The sequence below is a fragment of the Manacus vitellinus genome, unplaced genomic scaffold (genome assembly GCF_001715985.3).
Source record: "Manacus vitellinus isolate BGI_N305 unplaced genomic scaffold, ASM171598v3 scaffold_3_pilon, whole genome shotgun sequence".
Classification (NCBI taxonomy): domain Eukaryota; kingdom Metazoa; phylum Chordata; class Aves; order Passeriformes; family Pipridae; genus Manacus; species Manacus vitellinus.
The window spans coordinates 39,096,147-39,115,459 of NW_021940535.1; the positions used below are offsets into that span (position 1 = coordinate 39,096,147).

Genomic DNA, 19,313 nt, shown 5'->3' on the forward strand with positions numbered 1-19,313 from the left:
TAACCAGTTCACTAGTATACAGGAAATATGACTAATACTGCAGATGCCTGAAAAGAAAATCTTTGGAATTTTTCCAAGGTTATTTGAGCATTTGATGGAGAACCTCATTAACACATTGAATGGTTTTTTCCCAGTTTCTTTCTCAGCTGCTCATTACTTGTTCCCCACATGTGCCTGTTGAAGTACAGCTCACTAATTCTTTGGAAGGGATGCCTTACATTATGGACTGCTGGGAGGTGGAGGAGGCAAAGGGACAAAGATTCTCAAGAAATTTGCTACACTTTCTCAGTAATTACAGTTGGGGAGATAATGAAGTATTCATGCTATCTTCTTACATGTTTTCCTGCCATAGAGAGAAAAATATTGTGGAACTGGGAAAGAAGCACCCCTTATTTGGAGCAAAAGGAGGACAGCAGTGGCTTGTATGAGTGGATTATAACTGAGAGGGGTATTCACACCTCACAATTTCAATACTTCTGACAGAGTCACCTAGATTCCCTAGCATTTCTCCATAGACTGTTTGGAGAAACAGTCTCCTTGATAAAAGAATTTAGAATCTATTCATTGACTGCAGTAGAAGCTAGGAAAGTTCGTTACTAAATTAGATACTGACAGTTGTTTGGTGTCATAGTTCAAGACTGACTTGACCCCTATTCATAATACATTGCACTTGCAGCTTTGGTTGCAAAAATGCCTATTTCACCTTCCAAAATTTGCCTCTGAGCTACGCTGGTGACCTTCCTTCCTAGGCGCATCCTTGCTGTGTATTCAGGCAGATGAACTGCAAGAGGCCCTCACCTCTCACTGTGTAGTGACTCGAGGAGAGACAATTATTCGTCCCAACACTGTGGAAAAAGCCACTGATGTCAGAGATGCCATGGCCAAAGCACTGTATGGACGCCTCTTTAGCTGGATAGTCAATCGAATCAACACTTTACTCAAACCTGACAAACATTTAAGGTAAAAGAAGTTTTTCCAAAATAAAGATAAATTTTTTTTCAGTGGGAATAATATTGTCTACACTAGGGCATTTAGTGTACTCATGTTCTTTTTCTCTGCTACCTTCTTGTTTATGACACCACCACCTCAAAAAATGTTTTGTCCTGTTCCTAGTATATAATGAAAATACAGTAGCTATGGAGAGCACAAGGCATCTGCTGTTTTACTCTTTGACCTTTACACAATCAACCATTTGTAAATTACATACTAGCCACTTTTTCTTTTGTATTTTTCAGGATCAACTTTTGACATTCGTTTGTTGATTATATAGGTCAAATTCTGCTCTTACTTACACTGATGCTGTTGCTTTTGTCACTGTGGTTATGAGCATGGTTTCATATGTGTGAGAATAGCTTTCACATTTATTGAAGTTAATGTCCACTCTACACTTATAAAGTGACATATTAAACACAGAGACAGGAAAGATATTGGGAATGAGGATGTGAGACATTTTGCAAATTAATCAAAGAAGAAATTATGTGGTTTGCATCGTAGATCCTATATGTCAGGGCTCTCTATGGTGGTAAAAAGGGGCAAACTTATAACTACCTTAAGACGAACAGCAATAACAAATAGCTTTGTTTTGCAAATCTGGATTTTCTGGATTTTTTATTTTTTTTTAAACCTCAGAGGAGGTTTAAAAAGGTTGCAATCCTAAAATTTGTCTAAACTTTTAAGTATTTGGTTACAGAAGAACAACAATAAACAGAACTTTAATCAGTAAGTGAAGGGATAAAATTCATGATAGATAAGGCAGCACTGCCGGCCTGTGTGCCTCTCACTTGTCTGTTACAGAGCCCTTTTCAAACTGAATACTTATTATGCCAGTGAAGAGGAAGTAAAATTTGACCTGAAATTTTCACTATACAAAAGAACCAACCAGAACTTTGCTTTGATTTTGTGGTAGTAAAATAATTTGCATTTGCTATTTTTATGTAATTAGCTCTGAGAACAAATGAGGCAGACAAATTTTAGCAGTGTATGCATAAAAAGCGTAATTTTGAGGTAGATAATATAGTCACCGAATTCAGGTCAAAACCAACAAATACATTTGATCCCTCCCCAATGAAATGCTTCTCTTTTGAGATGGACTTCACAAAGAGGTTCAAGTGCTATTCATGAGTGTATGAAGGAGTGTATTGAGGCTGATTCTTAATTTCTGATTTCCTAAATCTTTATTAAAAAAAATTGGTTACAGATAGCCCCTCAAAGGGATTTTATAGATAGAATGTGCTTTATTTTTTACTTTCCTCAGAGAACACAGTAATATCAGCTTCAATTTGTTATAAAATTGTATCCTCTTAATTTTTTGCTTCAGCAAATAAACATTAGAGCTTTTTTCAAGTTGCAGAAATGATCACGTATCTTCATTATGCCTTAGCTAAAATATCAAACCAAAGTTTTTACTAGTAGTACTTCTCTGGAATTTAATTGGTAATTTAAATTCATACCACATTTCAGTACTTAAACTAGTTATTTAGATGCATAAAAAGTCTAGCTATTCGTTCTTTTGACTTTTATGTTAAAATAAGCAATGTTAATTGAGTAAATAATTTGAAGAAATTTTATTTCATGACAACAGTCTTTAATTTAATGCTATTGAGTAAAGCCTGTGTTATTACAAGAGAAACAAAAAGAACTGCATGTTCTTTCTATACTGTGGTCAGCTGTTTACAATACAATGATTACTAGCAAATATTAGTTTAACAATAAAATTGGAAGTGTCTTATTTGCTTACCAATAATGACTTGGTTATTATGTGATTCCATATATCTAGTCTGCAAATACAGTAATCTTTGAATTGAGCTGCATTTATTGTATTTCAAACAAAAAAATTATTGTTATTTTAAGAGATATCTGGTTTAGCAAAAATTACCCTGCGTAACTGGTGTACAGATTTGGCCCATGATTTTCCTTTGTGAAATAATAATTAAGCTAGTCAGTGTAAAATAAAGATACAATAATGGAAAGTTTATTTCATGGTTGCAGTGAAAATGATGATGGTTTGAACATTGGAATTCTTGATATCTTCGGCTTTGAGAATTTCAAAAAAAATTCTTTTGAACAACTCTGCATCAACATCGCCAATGAACAAATTCAGTTCTACTTCAATCAACATGTCTTTGCCTGGGAACAGGTATGTGTGGATTATTTTCATAAAGCTTTAATATTGTTGAACCTATAAAACCTTGTCTCAAGAAACTACATTGTTCCTTCTCCATAATAGGCTGTAAATTGCAGATTATAACAAATATTTTTTGAGTATGTATTCTGTGAAGCGGTGCTTGCTATTTGCAAGTAAAATGCCTACAAAAAATGCATTAAACTTGAAATTTACAGTATCTAAGCAACATAACACAGTGATAATCTGTTTGATGCAAATGCAATGTTGTTTTCTTGAGAAATAATGAGTTGTAATGTAAGATTCTATAGTAAAAAAATAAATGAGTGGTAACAAAATTTTGAAAACGCAATGTTCATAATAGCTTACTAATTAGCTTAATGAACACTGAAATTCCATTATTAAAAACTGCAAATCTCACAATTATTTTATTCTTATTCAGAAACTAGATTATTTCAAGTAAATAATGATGTATTTAATCGAAATAATTTAAAACAGAGAAAAGGAATAGCGTTGTAAATATAAAAGTTTATGAAACTGAAGAGGAGAGTGAAAAACCTTTAAAAATATCATCTCAGCTTTGTAAATAATTACATGGTAATTAAATTAACCATTTGTAAATAACTATCCACTATTGTTATTTGAAGAAATAACATTAAGAAAAAATATTAAACTCAGTGAAAATAGAAATATTCCAGAATTCTGTATGGCAGAACAGTCAAAATTCAAATTGTAGGTAAAATAATACTTTTGCTGTTTTACTGAAGTTATTGGGGTTTATGATACACAAATTAAAATCCTCCTGAATACTAATTATTAGTAGAAACAGAGTATTTTGTCAGTTTTAATCACTGATTCCTTTAAGGATAAAACAGATATGATTTTGGAATGTGTCTCTGTATGCAGGTGTGTACACTCATGTGTCAGTCTACAGCTGTACATATCTATGTGTAAAAGGGGAGGGGTTTTTTATATGGGTCAATGCTTTATCCTCTTTCCAATTATTTTAGGAAATGCTGTCTGGCAGTCTTAGACCTTGTAGTTGTTTTTATAGATTTATGTACGACATTCTCAGACACAAGTATTTTCTTCTTTTTAATACCATCTAAAATTCAGAGAAAATTTAACCTGAACTATTGTAATTACTTAGGTGTCTTCTTTCCAAAGTGCACAAATTCACACAAGAAAGTCACTTGGCTACTGCTGTTTCTAACAGTTGGAAGATGGAAATAGCACAGACTGGAGCACCATTATTTATTCCTGTAAATTCAAGCACTGACCAGGTCTCTTGGACTTGCATATGTCCACTTGGCTCAAATGTTCCCTAGCTCGATCTTCACGCACTGAGGTCAAGTCTTCCTTGTTCCAGACTTTCCCTCTGGTCTCAGGGCTCTGGGATTATCGGTCAAGATCGATGCAAAGAAGGCATTGAATATCTCAGCTTTTTCCATATCAGCCACACTTGTTCAGCAGCAGGACCACATTCTCCCTAGCTACCTTTTGCTGCTGACCGACCTGCCTTGGCTTTCCTATCCCTATCCCTGTACACCAAATGTTGTCTTAATATTTCTTCTCTTTTTTAATTAGAGTCAAGTCTTGTTCAGTGTAATCTGCCTTTACTTGTTTCTAAGTATTCTGGTGCAGAACTTTTTGGCCAGACCTATATTATTGCAGAGGTTTGTGGTGTCACCATCTAGTAGTAACAGTTTGCCCTCTTGCATGTGCCCTGCTGCAGTAAGGTCAAGGTGCTTATTTTGCTACTGAGCAAGGGATGATGAGATGAGGGAAAAATATTAACTTCTTATTTTAACAATACGTGTCTTACCCAGTTCTTCCTGTAGGAAATTAGTAGTACAGTTACTGACCCTATGGAAGGGGAAGATGGTCTTTATTTACAGAATCTCTAAGTACTTCAACTTTACCCATTTCCAGTCATTCTCTCATAGATGTCATTGACTCATGGCCACATAGAATGCACCACAATGTGTTCAAGTGGTGTGCCAAGGATAATTTGTGAGTGACTCATTGAATAAGGGACACCAGCTGGCAAGTCTTCATCGTGTCTTTTAGGTTCTTCTCACTGCAATAGTTTTTGGACAGATCTTTTACAGCCTTTAGCAATTGTCAGTTGTTACAGGGCAGTTCTTTGCCTCAGAACCTTATTTACTTCAGCCTCCATAATCTTCAGGCAAGGTCATTATCTAACTTTGCTTGTTTGAAGCATATACATGTTTATGCCTACAGTCCATTTCCTTGGTGGGCTAGTAGGAAAATCGTATATGATGTGCTATAACCTTGCAGTCATCCTCCTGTGGTCAGATTTAAAGGATGTTCCGCTAGCTACCTGTCTGCAGTGTGTTTTTATGTAAGTAAGTGAAGGCCTTCTGTTCTTGATGTAAGCAACACTTTCCTCAGTTTTATTGCTATGAACAAGCGTTCTGCATTCAAATCACAGGTTATTCTTCTAAGACTCTTTTTTCTGGTGCTTATACACACATATTTCATTTATACCAGTTCTAATATTTCTATTACAAATGTCCACATCCTACCTCTAATACCAAGCAAGTGCATGTCTACTTTAATTTATATCACACCGCTACAGATTATATCAAACTTCATTACATTATCTTGTAGCAGTCTCTGAAGATACTAGTACATCAGTGCAGAATGAGCTATATAGATTAGGTTTGTGCAAGTGTGGGTGTAAATCTCCCCCTTTCAGAGACAGGAAATGAGAAATTATTTTGTGTTACAACCCAGTGGCACAGATTGATTTGCAGTATGATTCATAGTCATTATAAGACATCACTTTTCACTTACTTATGACATGGTTTTTCCAGTTTTACATCACAAAAACAGCCTTCAAGAAAGCAGGTGGCTTCAGAATCTTTTCTGTTCACTGTAAGGACTCTCCTGTGTTAACACCAGTAATATACTTTAATTGTAAATACAAGCCCTCCCCTCCCTGCAGACAAATAAGAGAAAGCAATTCGAAAGAAAATATAATTGATAAATGTTCTATACATGGAAAAAAGGGAAATATTTTCAAAATCATATGACCGAATTTGTTCTTCTTAATGATACAAGATATCACTTATGTAAAAGCCAAACGTTAGGATGACCCCTGCCCTTTGCTGATGTATCTGCCTGACTTTACAAATGACTTGCATGCAAGGGTTTGTGTCTCCATCACTAAAAGACTCTAGTTAAGTTTATGGGAAGGCTGATGCCAGCAGTCACAAAGACCTTTGTGTTGACTTTTCATTGGCCCAAGCTGATGGTTGTACTGATGGAACAATCCTGTCACTGGGGACCCAGGATGGTATCTCTTCACAGCCCTGTGCAATGCCAGACAGACATGTCAGATTGTTCTGTGCTGCCTCAGAAATCTGTAACATGACACTGCACTGCACCCTGTAGATCTACTCAAGGAAGACTGAAAAATTTAAATTATTTCACACTTCCCTCAAGAAAAGTAAAATGTATAGGTACACTGTTTCTTCCTTCTTTTCTCTGCTTTGCCCTTTTCAATTCCTTATCACATACAATTAGAGGAAATCTGACATATCTAGTGGGAAGTCAAGGCCTAAATCAGTTAAATATAGTTTAGTTCATAGTTAACCCATGTCGACCTAATAAGTAGTGATTATGTCACTGGAGAAGGTGAAAAAGTTTGGACAATTTGAGCAATGAAGCCATAGGGTAAATGAACTCATAGGGTTGAACTTTACTTTCAATTTTGCAGGTGATATGGTTTTACAGTTGTTAGTGGTTTCTCTTCTGTATCTGAAACTGAAAAGTGTTCACAGTTTTGCTTTCCATGGAAGTGTGGCCTGAGAAAATATGGCCTCAGTAGTGACAGGAATAGTAGGAAGGAACAATGATACTATCACAACGTGAGGCTCAGGGTGTCTGCTAGTGCAGAGTGTCTGTGAAGTCAAAATTAAGGGAATTTATTCTTTATTGTTGACTTAATGTTTGCATTTAAGAATAAAGGCTTTTAGGTCTGATCGCAATCTTGCTGGCACAAGTTTTTTTTTAGTTAATATTAAGTAAAGCAAAACTTTTGGACCTTCAGTGCCGTTTTTCAAGGTGTTTCCCTTACATATTAGGTACTAATGTAAGTAAATTTCTGTCAGTTCCATGATCTGCAGGTCACACTGTCCAACAAGACGACCTTCCCATTTCTTTCTCGTTTGTGATTCCCCTATAAAAAGTAAAAGATGTAATAGCAGATAGCTAAAACATTTTGGAAAATGGCAAATTTGCTGTCAGTTGGAAGGATGATAGTTTTTGCATTAAATGTATGCAGTGTTTATGTTCTTATGACAATTTAATCTTCTGCCTTAAGCTGGAAATGGTTAATTCTGAGTAAGTCTCTGGTGTTCCCATTTAAACCAAAGTGTCATCATAACATGTTCTCAGCAAAATGCCGTTATATTATTAAACATTAAGACCATTTCCTAATGCATTTAATAATTCATTGTTATTAAGTGAAATCAGGTTGCACAAGCTAATGTTAACTAGCTTTGATCACAGAAAAAATACCATGCAATACTGAGATGAGATAGGAGCCCAATTAATAGTGTAACTGTTATTCCATTTGACCTTCCATCCACAGGAATACTTTCCAATGGATTATACTTTAGAATTTCAATAAGCAGCTATTTTACAGAGCTTTCTTGTCACAAAACATCATGGGGTATTATAAAATCCTGTAACTGATTCATCTTATTAATTCAAATAAGATCTGTTTCATTACAGTTTTATGATGTGCATCGTTAAGGCTTTTATACTTGCTGCTTGTATCCTAATAACATGGTTGAAAACAGCATTGCATAAAAAAATGTAATACAGTATCATTTCTGAGTCATCTGTCACACTAGTGCCTGGGAGACTGGGTTATCAGCCATCCTCCAGGAGCCCATGGGAAGTGATGGAGTGAACTCTTTCCATATCCTGCTGGGGATATGGCAGCATTGCCAAAACAGTCAGCACTGCCTGACACTCATTCAGTTGTCGAGGTGCAGACACAAAAGACTGAATGGTCACATATGCAGCAGGCGTGGAGGTCAGACCCTGCATGCTGGCCAGGCAGTGGTGGGAGCAGATGTTGCTGTTACAGCATAGTAGTACAGCTACTACAGAGCTCCTTTCTTTTTCATGAGAACACTTTTATCAGCTCTCTAAACCAGCCTCTCTCCCAAGCATTTGAAGTTGGAAAAAGTTAATCATTAGATAAGTTGGTTGTGAGAGCTTGTTGGACAATATCCGAGTGTCACAGAAACGCTCTTCTCTTCTAATAGATTCATCCTGAGCAATCTCTTTCCCTTGCCCAACTGATAAGTGTACTCTTGATAATTCTAAGCAGTAACAGTTGGCTCCATGAATGTAACATCTGTGTGTCAGTACAGCTGTAGCCCTTGGTTAAGCTGCCCCTACTCCAATGTTATCTTTGGGAGATAACAGAGACTCATTCCCTTTCTGCCACCAGCTCCCACGGGTATATAATTAACTTTTTGCCTATATCAGTGATACATTTATTACTATCCTGTCGTGTCTTGCTACTCAGGTCGTTGATTAAAATAAAAAGCAAAACTCTACCTGTCCACTGCTTCAGGCCAGACATGAATGAAGTTAATGTTATGTGTCTCAGATGAGGAGCCCTCGTGGGGCTGTAGGAGAGATTCTTACTGATTACACCCTTGTACAGCATATAAACTGAGCCATAACCTATCCTTAGAGTGAAGAGTGTCCTGGGAAATTAGATCAATCTAGATACTGGAAGAGTTAAGGTATATATTTCATGTTATCTTTCAAATGGATCAGCAGATTTGTTTATTTGTGCCTGTATGTCCAGGACAGTGTTATTGATTTTATCCCTTTTGCTGTTTCTCTCTGGCTTAGAGATTTAGAGGTATGAAATCTAATAACGTGCTTTTCTGTTGTATATGGCAGTTAACTTCTTTTTCAAATGCTCAATGTATTGCCTTCTTCACTCATTCAGACTCAAGTGAATTGACACATAAGGAGAGGTCTTTCAGGGTTAGAGGTCTTTGAACTTATTAATATTAGCCATCATTCATGTTTATGACACTCTCCTCACAATGAATTCAAGCCTGTAATATTAACACCATACACGAACACAACATGAAGTCCTATCCTTTGGCAGAGGAATGATTTTTACAGTCAGTGAAAAGGCTTAGCAGTGGATAACTGCTAGTTTTTATATGTAATGCAGGCAAGAATAATGGAGGCATGGCAATCCCTAGGGCATCCTTCTCTTGGTAAATCTATGCCTGTCCTCTGCCTTGCTAAAGGATTAAGGAAGGTCATTCTTGTATTCTTCAGCTATAATCTAAATTATATTCAAGATAAAACCATCACAACACACTGTGGACACAACAGTTGTTATCCTTTTTTTTTTCAGTCTGGTGGGAATCCAAAGATATTTGCAGTCTTCAGGGGAAAACCAGCCAGACCAAACCAAACAACCAAACAAAAAAAACCCCATCCCGTCAGCCTTTCTGTTGTTTTTAAATCTTGGGCATTACCTTTCCCTAGTTTCTTAAAAGGAGTGAAAATGAGGTAGAGGCAAATGTGAGCCAATTTATTTAATTTTTAGAAAGTATGTATACAATTTTTTAATTATTAGAAAGTATGTGCACCTTTCTTCTTTTTTTTCCATTTTGAGGAGCGTGATCAAACAAGTAAGGCTGTTGTCATCTGTGATCACTTTTGTAAATCTTGGCCACTGTACATCACATAGATGTGAGCAATGAATTGGGAATGTAAATCTAGCTCTAAATGGTTAAGAAATATTTTCTACATTGCAGACCAGGGAAGTAACTAGGCCTTGAGGTCTCCATCTGCAAACACTATACTTTATCTTCTTCAACTCTGTTTCTTTAATTCTTGCTATTCCTGGAAAGTATCTTTCTTTACCAAATATGCCACAGGAATATTGAACTTATGTATTCAAAAGCAAATATCCCAACTGACATTTGTTTCTGCAAAACCTTGATGTCTTTAGTCCCGAGGCATACTTTTTCAATGTAGTTTTAATTTGCTACAATTAACAGTTTGTGAATTATGTCCTGAAGTGATTCTGTATACACAGACAAAACATGCCTTCTGTTGCTTCTACAGAATGAATACCTTTATGAAGGTGTTGATGCAAGAGTTATAGAATATGAGGACAACAGGCCCCTCTTAGATATGTTCCTGCAAAAACCAATGGGTTTATTGTCTCTGCTGGATGAGGAAAGTCGATTCCCACAAGCAACAGATCAGACACTTGTAGGTAAGTATATGGTTTATTTCACAGTCTTGCAGCATGTCTTCTGTTAGATTTCTGTTTGACATGTACAGTTCAGTACATGCTAGTTATGTTTTTAGTGAGCCCTCATACCAGTGTCACAGTATGTTTGAGGGAGACATGCATGTAGGGATGGTTGTGTCCTTGAAGTTCATAGAGAAACATCAAGATTACAAATGAACCTGATTTTGCTGATCGAGGTTTCAAATTCTCCTGCCTTCAGGAATTTTTAGCTGCAGGGTTTGAAAGGTAAAGATCAGACTGAGTTAAAACTCTAAGTTCATATGCCAAGAACACTGTTTGCAAATTGAGTCATGTTCAGCTCTGAGATTTTTGATAAGCCATATCTGAACAAGAAGTTTCATACTTTTTTAAGAGTAATGGCTGCAAACATGCTTCACTGCATTTCAACCAGTTATGCTTCCTGGTTTTTCTTCTACTCGGAAATTAAAAATAAAACACCTAAATGTGTTGTAACTCAGATCCTGAATAGTTTAGTGCTGTTGAGTAGTTGCATTTCCCATTGATTTAGTTTAGTCATATTTCTGTGCAGATAAATCCTTGTTTTGCTCATTTTTGAATGTGCAAAATGTCCTCTTAGAGTTTTACCCAACACCCAGTCACAAAACCTAATAACATCCAGTAACAATGCCCATGTTAAAGGAATTACATGAGCTTGTTGTCTTTCTATTCTCATACTTTTTAGTCTAGAGTACAGAGGCCCTCAATCAATCAGTAAGTGTTTTCTCACAATTCCTCAAGGAATTCTTAGGAAGGATTACTACATCGTTTCATATATGAAGATCTAAACCTTGGAAAGGCAAGTCCTGGAAGTGTTCACCAAATGCGTGGATGTGTCACCTGGGGACATGGTTCAGTGGTGAACACAGTGGTGTTGGGTTAATGGTTGGACTCGATCTTAGAGGTCTTTTCCCACCTTAATGGTTCTATGATTTTCTGAGGTCACACAGAAAAAAATTGGTACAAAGTAAGTAAGTAACTTGTCCAAGAGCTTCCATATTCTCTATCCAGTGCCTTTTGTTACAAGACCGTTATGTCCTTGAAAACATCAGTGTCTGTTTTATGCCTCTGCATTGCCAGAGAAGTCAGGCAATATCCTTAGAGGGATACAGCTTTGGAAGAAAATTATTGTGCAGTAACTCCAGTAAGATGAGTTATGTGTTTCCTTTCAGAAAAATTTGAAGATAATTTGAAGTCAAAATATTTTTGGAGACCCAAAAGAGTAGATCTAACCTTTGGAATTTATCATTATGCAGGAAAGGTAAGAGACCTGATGATATTAGTTGGGGATTGTAAGAGTGGTAGGGCTGGAAGGAAATAGAAGAGGTCAGCTGGGTTGGTTCTCAGTTGTCATCTATTCAGGCCTGACATGGGAATGTTGGTGGTGCCTTACATATCAAAAGTAAATTGAAAAGTTATTATCCCTCATTAAAAAAAAAAAGCAATAGCAGGAGTGTATTTTTCTTAAATGTCAACAGGTAAATAAACTGGTATAGAAGATCCAAAACACAACTGTTATGTAATGCAACTTGGCGCTCTTCCTCTTAGTTCCTGAAAGGCCTGTACCATGCTTGTTGCCACTGCTTCTAATCAGAATCCCACTCCTTTCTTTCTACTTCCTCCTACACCCCATGAGCCTTACTTAGTTCTGTACTTCATCATCACCCAGATAGGTAATGCAGGCCCTGCTTTCTGCTTCATTTGATGAGCAGTGTCTTGCCTTCCTGTACAAGGTGACTTCCTGCACGTGCCTTTCAAACTCAGCAGGAGTTGCTGTCGCACTGTTGCATGATGATGCTGGTCACAAGAACCTTGCCTTGTGAAAGCAGGAGTTCCTACCTCCTTTAGAGCTCTTTTAAAGGGTACAGAGCGAGCACTGGTGCCTCACCTAGGAAACCATGTTGGATCTGTGCAGTGCTGGAGCAGCTGGCCTGGGGAGAGGCAAATACTGCCCATCAGCTGATGCAAGATAATTTAAGCCTTATGTAAGACAGGCAGCTACAAAGAGCCTGCAGTAACTCCTCTGAACCTCATCTCCAGCTGAATTGCACTTCACCAGCGTGGCATATTTCACTGCTGAAGAGTGGAGAGTCAGGTCTCCCTGTACCATTCCTGTTTACCAGCCACTGAAGATGGGGATTACACCAGTGCCCCATCTGCCCTTTCCAGTGTTCAACAAGCTTTTTCATTAGGAAGTTTCTCCTAACTTATGTCTCCATTGCTGTAATGTAAGTTCTTTACTCCTAGTCCTGTTTGCTGTGGAACTGGAAAACTATTTATTTCCTCTTCCTTTACAAGCCTTTTTCCTAATTTAAGATTCTTACTGTGTTGTTTTGTGAGGGGTTTTCCTAAATTAAGCATGGCAGTATCTTCTACCCTTTGTGACAGGTCAGGTTTTCTTGTGGATCTTTTACAGCATCATTGAGATAGAGTCCTGGACTTACATTTTGGGTTAGGTATGCCACTACTGGAATTTTTAGAGAGATTTTAGTTGCCAATATGCAGTTTGTGATTTTGCAAATTTTCTCTACAATTAATTCAGAGATCCCTAAGAAGAGTGGTAAGTCCTGAGTCCAGTACAGCACAGTATGAATAGAACAGAAAGATCATACAGTAATGTGGGTAATCCTGTGTGATATGATTGAAATCAAGTGCATTGTTAATTGTGCATTTACACATGTGTAAAGGAAGACTACAATTTACTTGTCCTACTGATAATTCCACGCTGGCTAAGACTACTGTTAACATATCTACATTAGGAAAAATAAATGTCTCAAGCTACTTTGGAATGATGGATTTGCCTTTAGTGATCTGCGTCATATCTCAGTATTGAAAGGTCAGAACTTTCAGTGATCAAAAGAAAGACTGCAAGCAAGAGTGAACCTGATAGCTGAAAAACTATTTGTGTATCTTCATATATTAAAAGCCATATGCCAGAATGCTTAAATTTACAATTGCTTTTCAAAAACCAAGAAGATGCGTAAATGCATTTTTTAAACAGGTTCTATATAATGCAAGTGGATTCCTAGCCAAAAACAGAGATACTCTGCCAGCTGATATAGTACTGCTACTGCGATCATCTGAAAACAACCTGACACGACAGCTGGTAACCCATCCTCTTACAAAAACAGGTATTGTGTTGTGGTAATCTTCTTAGTCTTCTCTAGCCTTCATGATGAACACTGCTAGGTTTCATATGACTACTCACTGATGACATTACACACTTTGTGGCTTAACTTTCCAACCCTAGAATCTATGCAGAATGGAGCCCCAGCCATCTCAAGCTGCAGGGGAGGGATTGGTCTGGTCAAGTGCCAAGGAAGTGGTAGAGACTTCTTTCAGGGTCCTCTCTTCAGGGTAGGGGAGCAATACAGGGAGTGGAGTGCATCTCTTGAGTTGAGGACTGAACAGAAAAGATCAGGTAAGTTACTGGCCTTTTTTTGGGCATGGCATATATAAATTGCCTGTCTTATCTCAGTGCAATTTATCTCTAAAATACTAGAGAATGAAGGTTGGGGCTCTTAACATCTGCTGCAAAGAGTGAGGAGACACTTCTCAATTTATTCAGTCTTTTAGCCCTTTACAGTAGGTGACTGATGGGGTCCAAGTAGTAAGCCCTTTCTCGAGGAGTTCATAAGTTGAGGTGGAGAAATAAGATTGGCTCTACAGAAATTACTCCTTAGCTGCATTTAGTTGACTATGTCCTTGCACAGTGTCCTACCTGCCATTTTAGGGTGATGGGTAAGTCTCCTTACAACCAGTTTGTATTGTATTGTAGGACTTCCTGTGTAATGGCATTGATGCCACACAGTAAGTACTTTACAACTTTACTTCCTTGTACAATTACATGGGAGATGTATTTCTAGCAGATCAGAGAAGCTAAACTGGAAGAGTGTAATGGAAATATCCCTAAAATGTTATCGTAGCTTACAGAAACTAAGGTTTTGGCAGGGCTTTTATTCTTCAAAAAGGGAGCTTTGCTCATGGAATGCAAAATTTGGTCTTGAAGTTCTATTTTAAGTGAGTGTTCATGGGAAAGCACAGAGCTCAATGTCCTTGCCTGAACTTTTTGACTTGTTGATATTTGCTAAGATACTAATAATTTCTGTAGAAGCAAAGTAAGGGTCCACATGATCCCAAGAACTGATCCCAAGTTATAATGCAAGATAGTTCTGAAGGCTGTTTTGGTCTTCTTGTTAAATATTGTAAAACACTGTGTGTAGCCTTCTGAAACTGACCAAAACCATCCAGCTGTAGCCAACTAAAAGTTAGATTTCTGATCTGTTATTCATCTAGAAGCAGTGAAATTGTAGAGGTTTACCTAGAGTTCAGCCTATCTTGCCTATCTCAGGTGTTTCTCTTAGGACAGGAAAAAACTCCTCTGAATGTGCTGCTCTGCACTGAATACAGCAGGGATCCTGTAGACGCCTCACTTTGAGGTAGCTAAAGTTAGGTGTGAGTAATCCTCTCTTTTTCCTTCCCACCCTGTGATATTCAGCTGAACCCAAGGGAAGTTTAGCTCTTGATATCATCACATAATACGTGATGCATTAGCTCACCATGCCATATATTTGTAGCTGTTATTCCAACTCTTACCCACCTTTTACTGATAGCAGCTGAGCACAGAGAGATATAAGCTCTCCCAGTGGAGAGTGAGATCCCAGAGGTGTTTTGTTATTAGCAGAAGCAGTGGCAGTGTGCAGCACTGGTTAAGGTTTATCAACACAGAGAGACATGATGGAAAGCTCAGCAGAATTTTCATTATTCGTTTAAAAGACAAATGTGTGTGTAAACCATGCCAGTGCACCTAGTCCTTCAAAGTCATAATGAAGGTATTGCTTAATTATTTCAAGGTCAGAGTCTTAAGACTATGTCTGTGCTAGTGAAACCAAACAGAGCTAGTGAACAGTAGCTGAAACACTCCCAAAGGACTGCCCATTCTGATGAATGGGACAGGTTTGGATCATCTCAGTTACTAGCCTCCCAGGAATACCTATGCACACATCAAGAGAAAGTGCAGGCCAGTAATGGTTTCCAGCAAGCTCTGTGGAAAGAGACAACATTATTTTTACCAGGGGGTTAAAAGAGTAGTGAAGTATAGAGTTTAGCTGTTTGAATCCTGCTATGACACTTGCCCTCAGGTCCAGAGAAGGGTGCTAGCACTTTATTTTTTAAACTAATATATATGTAGCATTGGAACTACAGTAGTACAATAACATTCTTAGAGTAAAACCACACGGATACTCTAAGAGGTGTCTTTCTTACCTTCTGCAGCAGTCTGGGGTTTTTTTGTGATCTAGTAGATGACATAGGAGATGAAGGAGAAAAATCATCCCTTTTCATCTTCATGCAACTTCTTCAAAGCTTGTTCCATCCCAAGAGTGAAAGGGGAAACAAGGACATACTCTGAAAAATTCAACAACCTTTCTAATCATATGGTTACACTGGGGACATGAATAAGGTGGTTCAGCATCAGTTTTAGTTTAGATGAGATGTAAACACTTTGCTAGGTTGCTTTTTTCCATCTTCCCATAGGTAATCTGGCACACACTAAAAGCAAAACTACAATCAGTTACCAAATGTGGACCTCCCAGAAAACAATAAGTCATACAAAGGTAAGAAAACTGATTTTGTGATTCTGCATTGAACATTAATTTAAACTAGAAAGGCAATACTAGTTTTCGTATTAAAACCTTAAAACCTTCCTTGGTTTTTCTCCCTCTCCTATTTTCTTTTCTGTTTAGCTGGATATCTTTGTGTTGTGCAATTCATATTCCTTCCGTGAGGTAAAAACCTAACATTTCCCTTCTTTCTGGCTATAGTTTTATAAAAACTTCAGGGGAAAAAAAATTATTTCCTAGCTGTATTGTAGCAAAAAGAGAAATTAAAATATCGCTGTGGAGTATAGCCATGTTCCATAGGGAACTACCAAAATAACAGTGATGATGGAATAACTAAAAGGACCTCAGACATTGTCAGGTTATTTGTGGCAGTTTTTAGATGCTCTGTTATCAAATTGTGCCCTCTGTGTGTGAACGTTTGTGTATTGTGTAGCAAAGTAATGTAACGTACTGGTGTAATTGATTTGTGCTGTGAACATGCTGTAACTTTTGCTGCTTAGAATATTTTTTTAATTATTTATGTTCTCTGAGGGGTGCTTTCTTGTGGCATTGGAAGGGCACTACACTAAAAAGTGTAATTTCTTTCTTCATCTCTATAGAATGAAGCAGGAGATACTGGACATCATCCTAGAGAGACAACCAGCATGAAAACACAGACAGTCGCTTCTTATTTTAGAGTAAGATATCGAAACTTTTAAAATAGATTTCTAGAGTACAATAAATGCTTATTCTTCTTTATAGTCACTGCTCAGAGGCTGTTGCGAGTCAATTCTTGTGGCTCCTTCAGCACCTCTCTGGACCTTCCCAAGCACTGGCTGTAATGCTCGTCTTGCAATAGAAAGTAGCTGCGAAGACCATTCTTTCCTCCAAAGTGGTGCACGCAGTTGGTTCACTTGGGCTCAGCTCTGAATTTCCAACTCTTATTTAGTCATCTCTCTCAGTATTTCGCTGAGTCCTGCATCCAATTTGTCATGAACATCGCCTCAGTCACTTTATGGTTTACTAAGTTTGCCAGCGATGCTAAACTAGGAGCTGTCAACCCCTTCGAGGGCAGAGAGGCCCTGCAGAGAGACCTCAACAAATTAGAGAGATGGGCAATCACTAACAATACAAAGTTTAACAAGGGCAAGTGCCGGATTCTTCACCTTAAAGGGGCAACCCTGGTTGTGTGTATAGACTGGGGAACAAGAAGCTGGAGAGCTGTGCCACAGAAAGGGACCTGAGGGTTCTGGTCGATGGCAAGTTGAATATGAGTCAGCAGTGCCCTGGCAGCCAGGAGGGCCAACCGTGTCCTGGGGGGCATCAGTCAAAGCATCGCCAGCCGGGCAAGGGAGGGGATTGTCCCGCTCTGCTCTGCACTGGGGTGGCCTCACCTAGAATATTGTGTGCAGTTTTGGGCACTGTAATATCAAAAAGACTTTAAGCTATTAGTGTCCAAAGGAAGGCCACGAGGATGGTGAAGAGTCTGGTGGGGAAGCTGTATGAGTAGCAGCTGAGGTCACTTGGTCTGTTCAGCCTGGAGGAGACTGAGGGGATACCTCACTGTGGTCTTCAACATCCTCAAGAGGAGAAGAGGATGGACAGGTACTGATCTCTTCACTCTTGCGACCAGTGACAGGACTCGAGGAAATGGCCCAAAGCTGAGTCAGGAGAGGTTTAGGTTGGATATCAGGAAAAGGTTTTTCACCCAGAGGGTGGTTGGGCACTGGCACAGGCTCCCCAGCAAAGTGGTCACAGCACCATCTTTAACAGAGTTCAAGAAGGGTTTGGACAATACTCTCAGGCACAGGGTGTGATTCTTGAGGCATACTGGGCAGGGCCAGGAGTTGGACTTGATGATCCTTGTGGGTCCCTTCCAACTCAGCATATTCTATGATTCTATGGCTTATAAGAGTTCATTTACATCTATGACAGAACAGTAAGGAGCCATATATCTGTTTAGTAAATACAGTTGTCCAGCTTTGTAGACTGTGAAGGCTAATTTCAGCCTAGGTATCATGGCAGTCCAAAGCTACAAGGACTTCTAAAGTTCTAGATGGAAAAAATACTGAATCTCATTCAAACCTAATGTCTGTGATTCAGTGCATTATCAGCACATCGAGTATCATAGGCTGCAAATGAGTTAATTATATTTACACTTTTCTGGTACTATTTTCTGTAGCGAAAATCCTTGCTCAGATCGTGCTAGCTAATGCTCTTAAATGAAGATTCAGCTTCAGCCCCACTGGTTTACTCACACACAGAAACCTATGGGTGATTGAGAAAAGCATATGCCACCTCAGACTGCAAGGGAAAAAAATTATCCATTAGTGTGTCCTACTTGTTTGTGTTCAATTGGCACACTAGTGATGAAGCTAATTAAGCACTTTGCTGCATGATGCAGCTTCTGTCCAGAATGGAATTACACATTTTAATAGGAAACATATGGCTCTTGACGTCCTACACTAGTTTCATGTAGCCAACCCACTGCTGAACAGCATTACCTCCTGGCTACTTCTTTCTGTTGAGTCAGGTTGAATCTTGAGGAATGAGTCTATTCATTTGTGTTCTAATAAGATCCTCCCATGAAGCAATTTCGCACAACACCAGTCAAGGTTGTTTACAGCCAGATTCCCCTCAGTTGGCATGGAGAGCTACAAGCTGCATCTCCTCTGCTAGCCTGCTACCCTGGTGAGGTGGGAAAAATGCAATTTTGTGATTTGCAAAAAAAATGCAAAATTGTGGTTTTGTGTACTTCTAGTTTTGCCCTCCTCAAAAGTTTCCTCTTAGCAGGGCAGCTATAGTATCAGCATCAGTCTATACAATGAACAAGGTGTGCCAAGATCAGAGCAGTTTAAGCAGCCCTTCTGGGGTGGCCTTCGTTTCCTCCAGTCTAATGAAGGGATTTAAATATTTACTGGCTTGCTGCTGTTCCACTTCCCATCCATAGATGGATGATTTACATCCTGGGTGAAGAAGGGTCCTCAAATAGGTGATAACAAGAAAAAGAAGAAATGGGCTGTAATTACCTAACAAAGCTCCAAGGTAAGCAAATAAGCATAAGGAGAGTTTCTGTCATATGTTGGACATTATGGAAGTTTGTGAGAATGTCCTGAGTGAAATGTGGTACATTTATTTGGAATCAGTGTTTCTGTCAAGTAGAAACTTAGAGATCTTATCAAAGCTAGAATTGTTGTTGGGTAATTTACTTCATCTACTTTTTAAGTACCAGCTTAATGAAATATAAATGGAC

The 19,313-nt window shown here is 38.3% G+C and overlaps 1 protein-coding gene across 3 annotated transcripts in view; it reads left to right on the forward strand.

Moving 5' to 3' along the window:
* Nucleotides 1–19,313, forward strand: part of MYO3A (myosin IIIA) — a 119,966-nt gene that overhangs the window by 72,776 nt on the left and 27,877 nt on the right. For all 3 annotated transcript variants that reach the window (XM_025895441.1, XM_018075901.2, XM_025895440.2), the window contains exons 18-25: nucleotides 750–960; nucleotides 2,989–3,136; nucleotides 10,271–10,424; nucleotides 11,633–11,721; nucleotides 13,462–13,591; nucleotides 13,711–13,881; nucleotides 15,996–16,075; nucleotides 16,681–16,758. In XM_025895441.1, coding sequence (XP_025751226.1) covers nucleotides 750–960; nucleotides 2,989–3,136; nucleotides 10,271–10,424; nucleotides 11,633–11,721; nucleotides 13,462–13,591; nucleotides 13,711–13,881; nucleotides 15,996–16,075; nucleotides 16,681–16,758 — 1,061 coding nt within the window. The remainder of the gene's footprint in view (nucleotides 1–749; nucleotides 961–2,988; nucleotides 3,137–10,270; nucleotides 10,425–11,632; nucleotides 11,722–13,461; nucleotides 13,592–13,710; nucleotides 13,882–15,995; nucleotides 16,076–16,680; nucleotides 16,759–19,313) is intronic.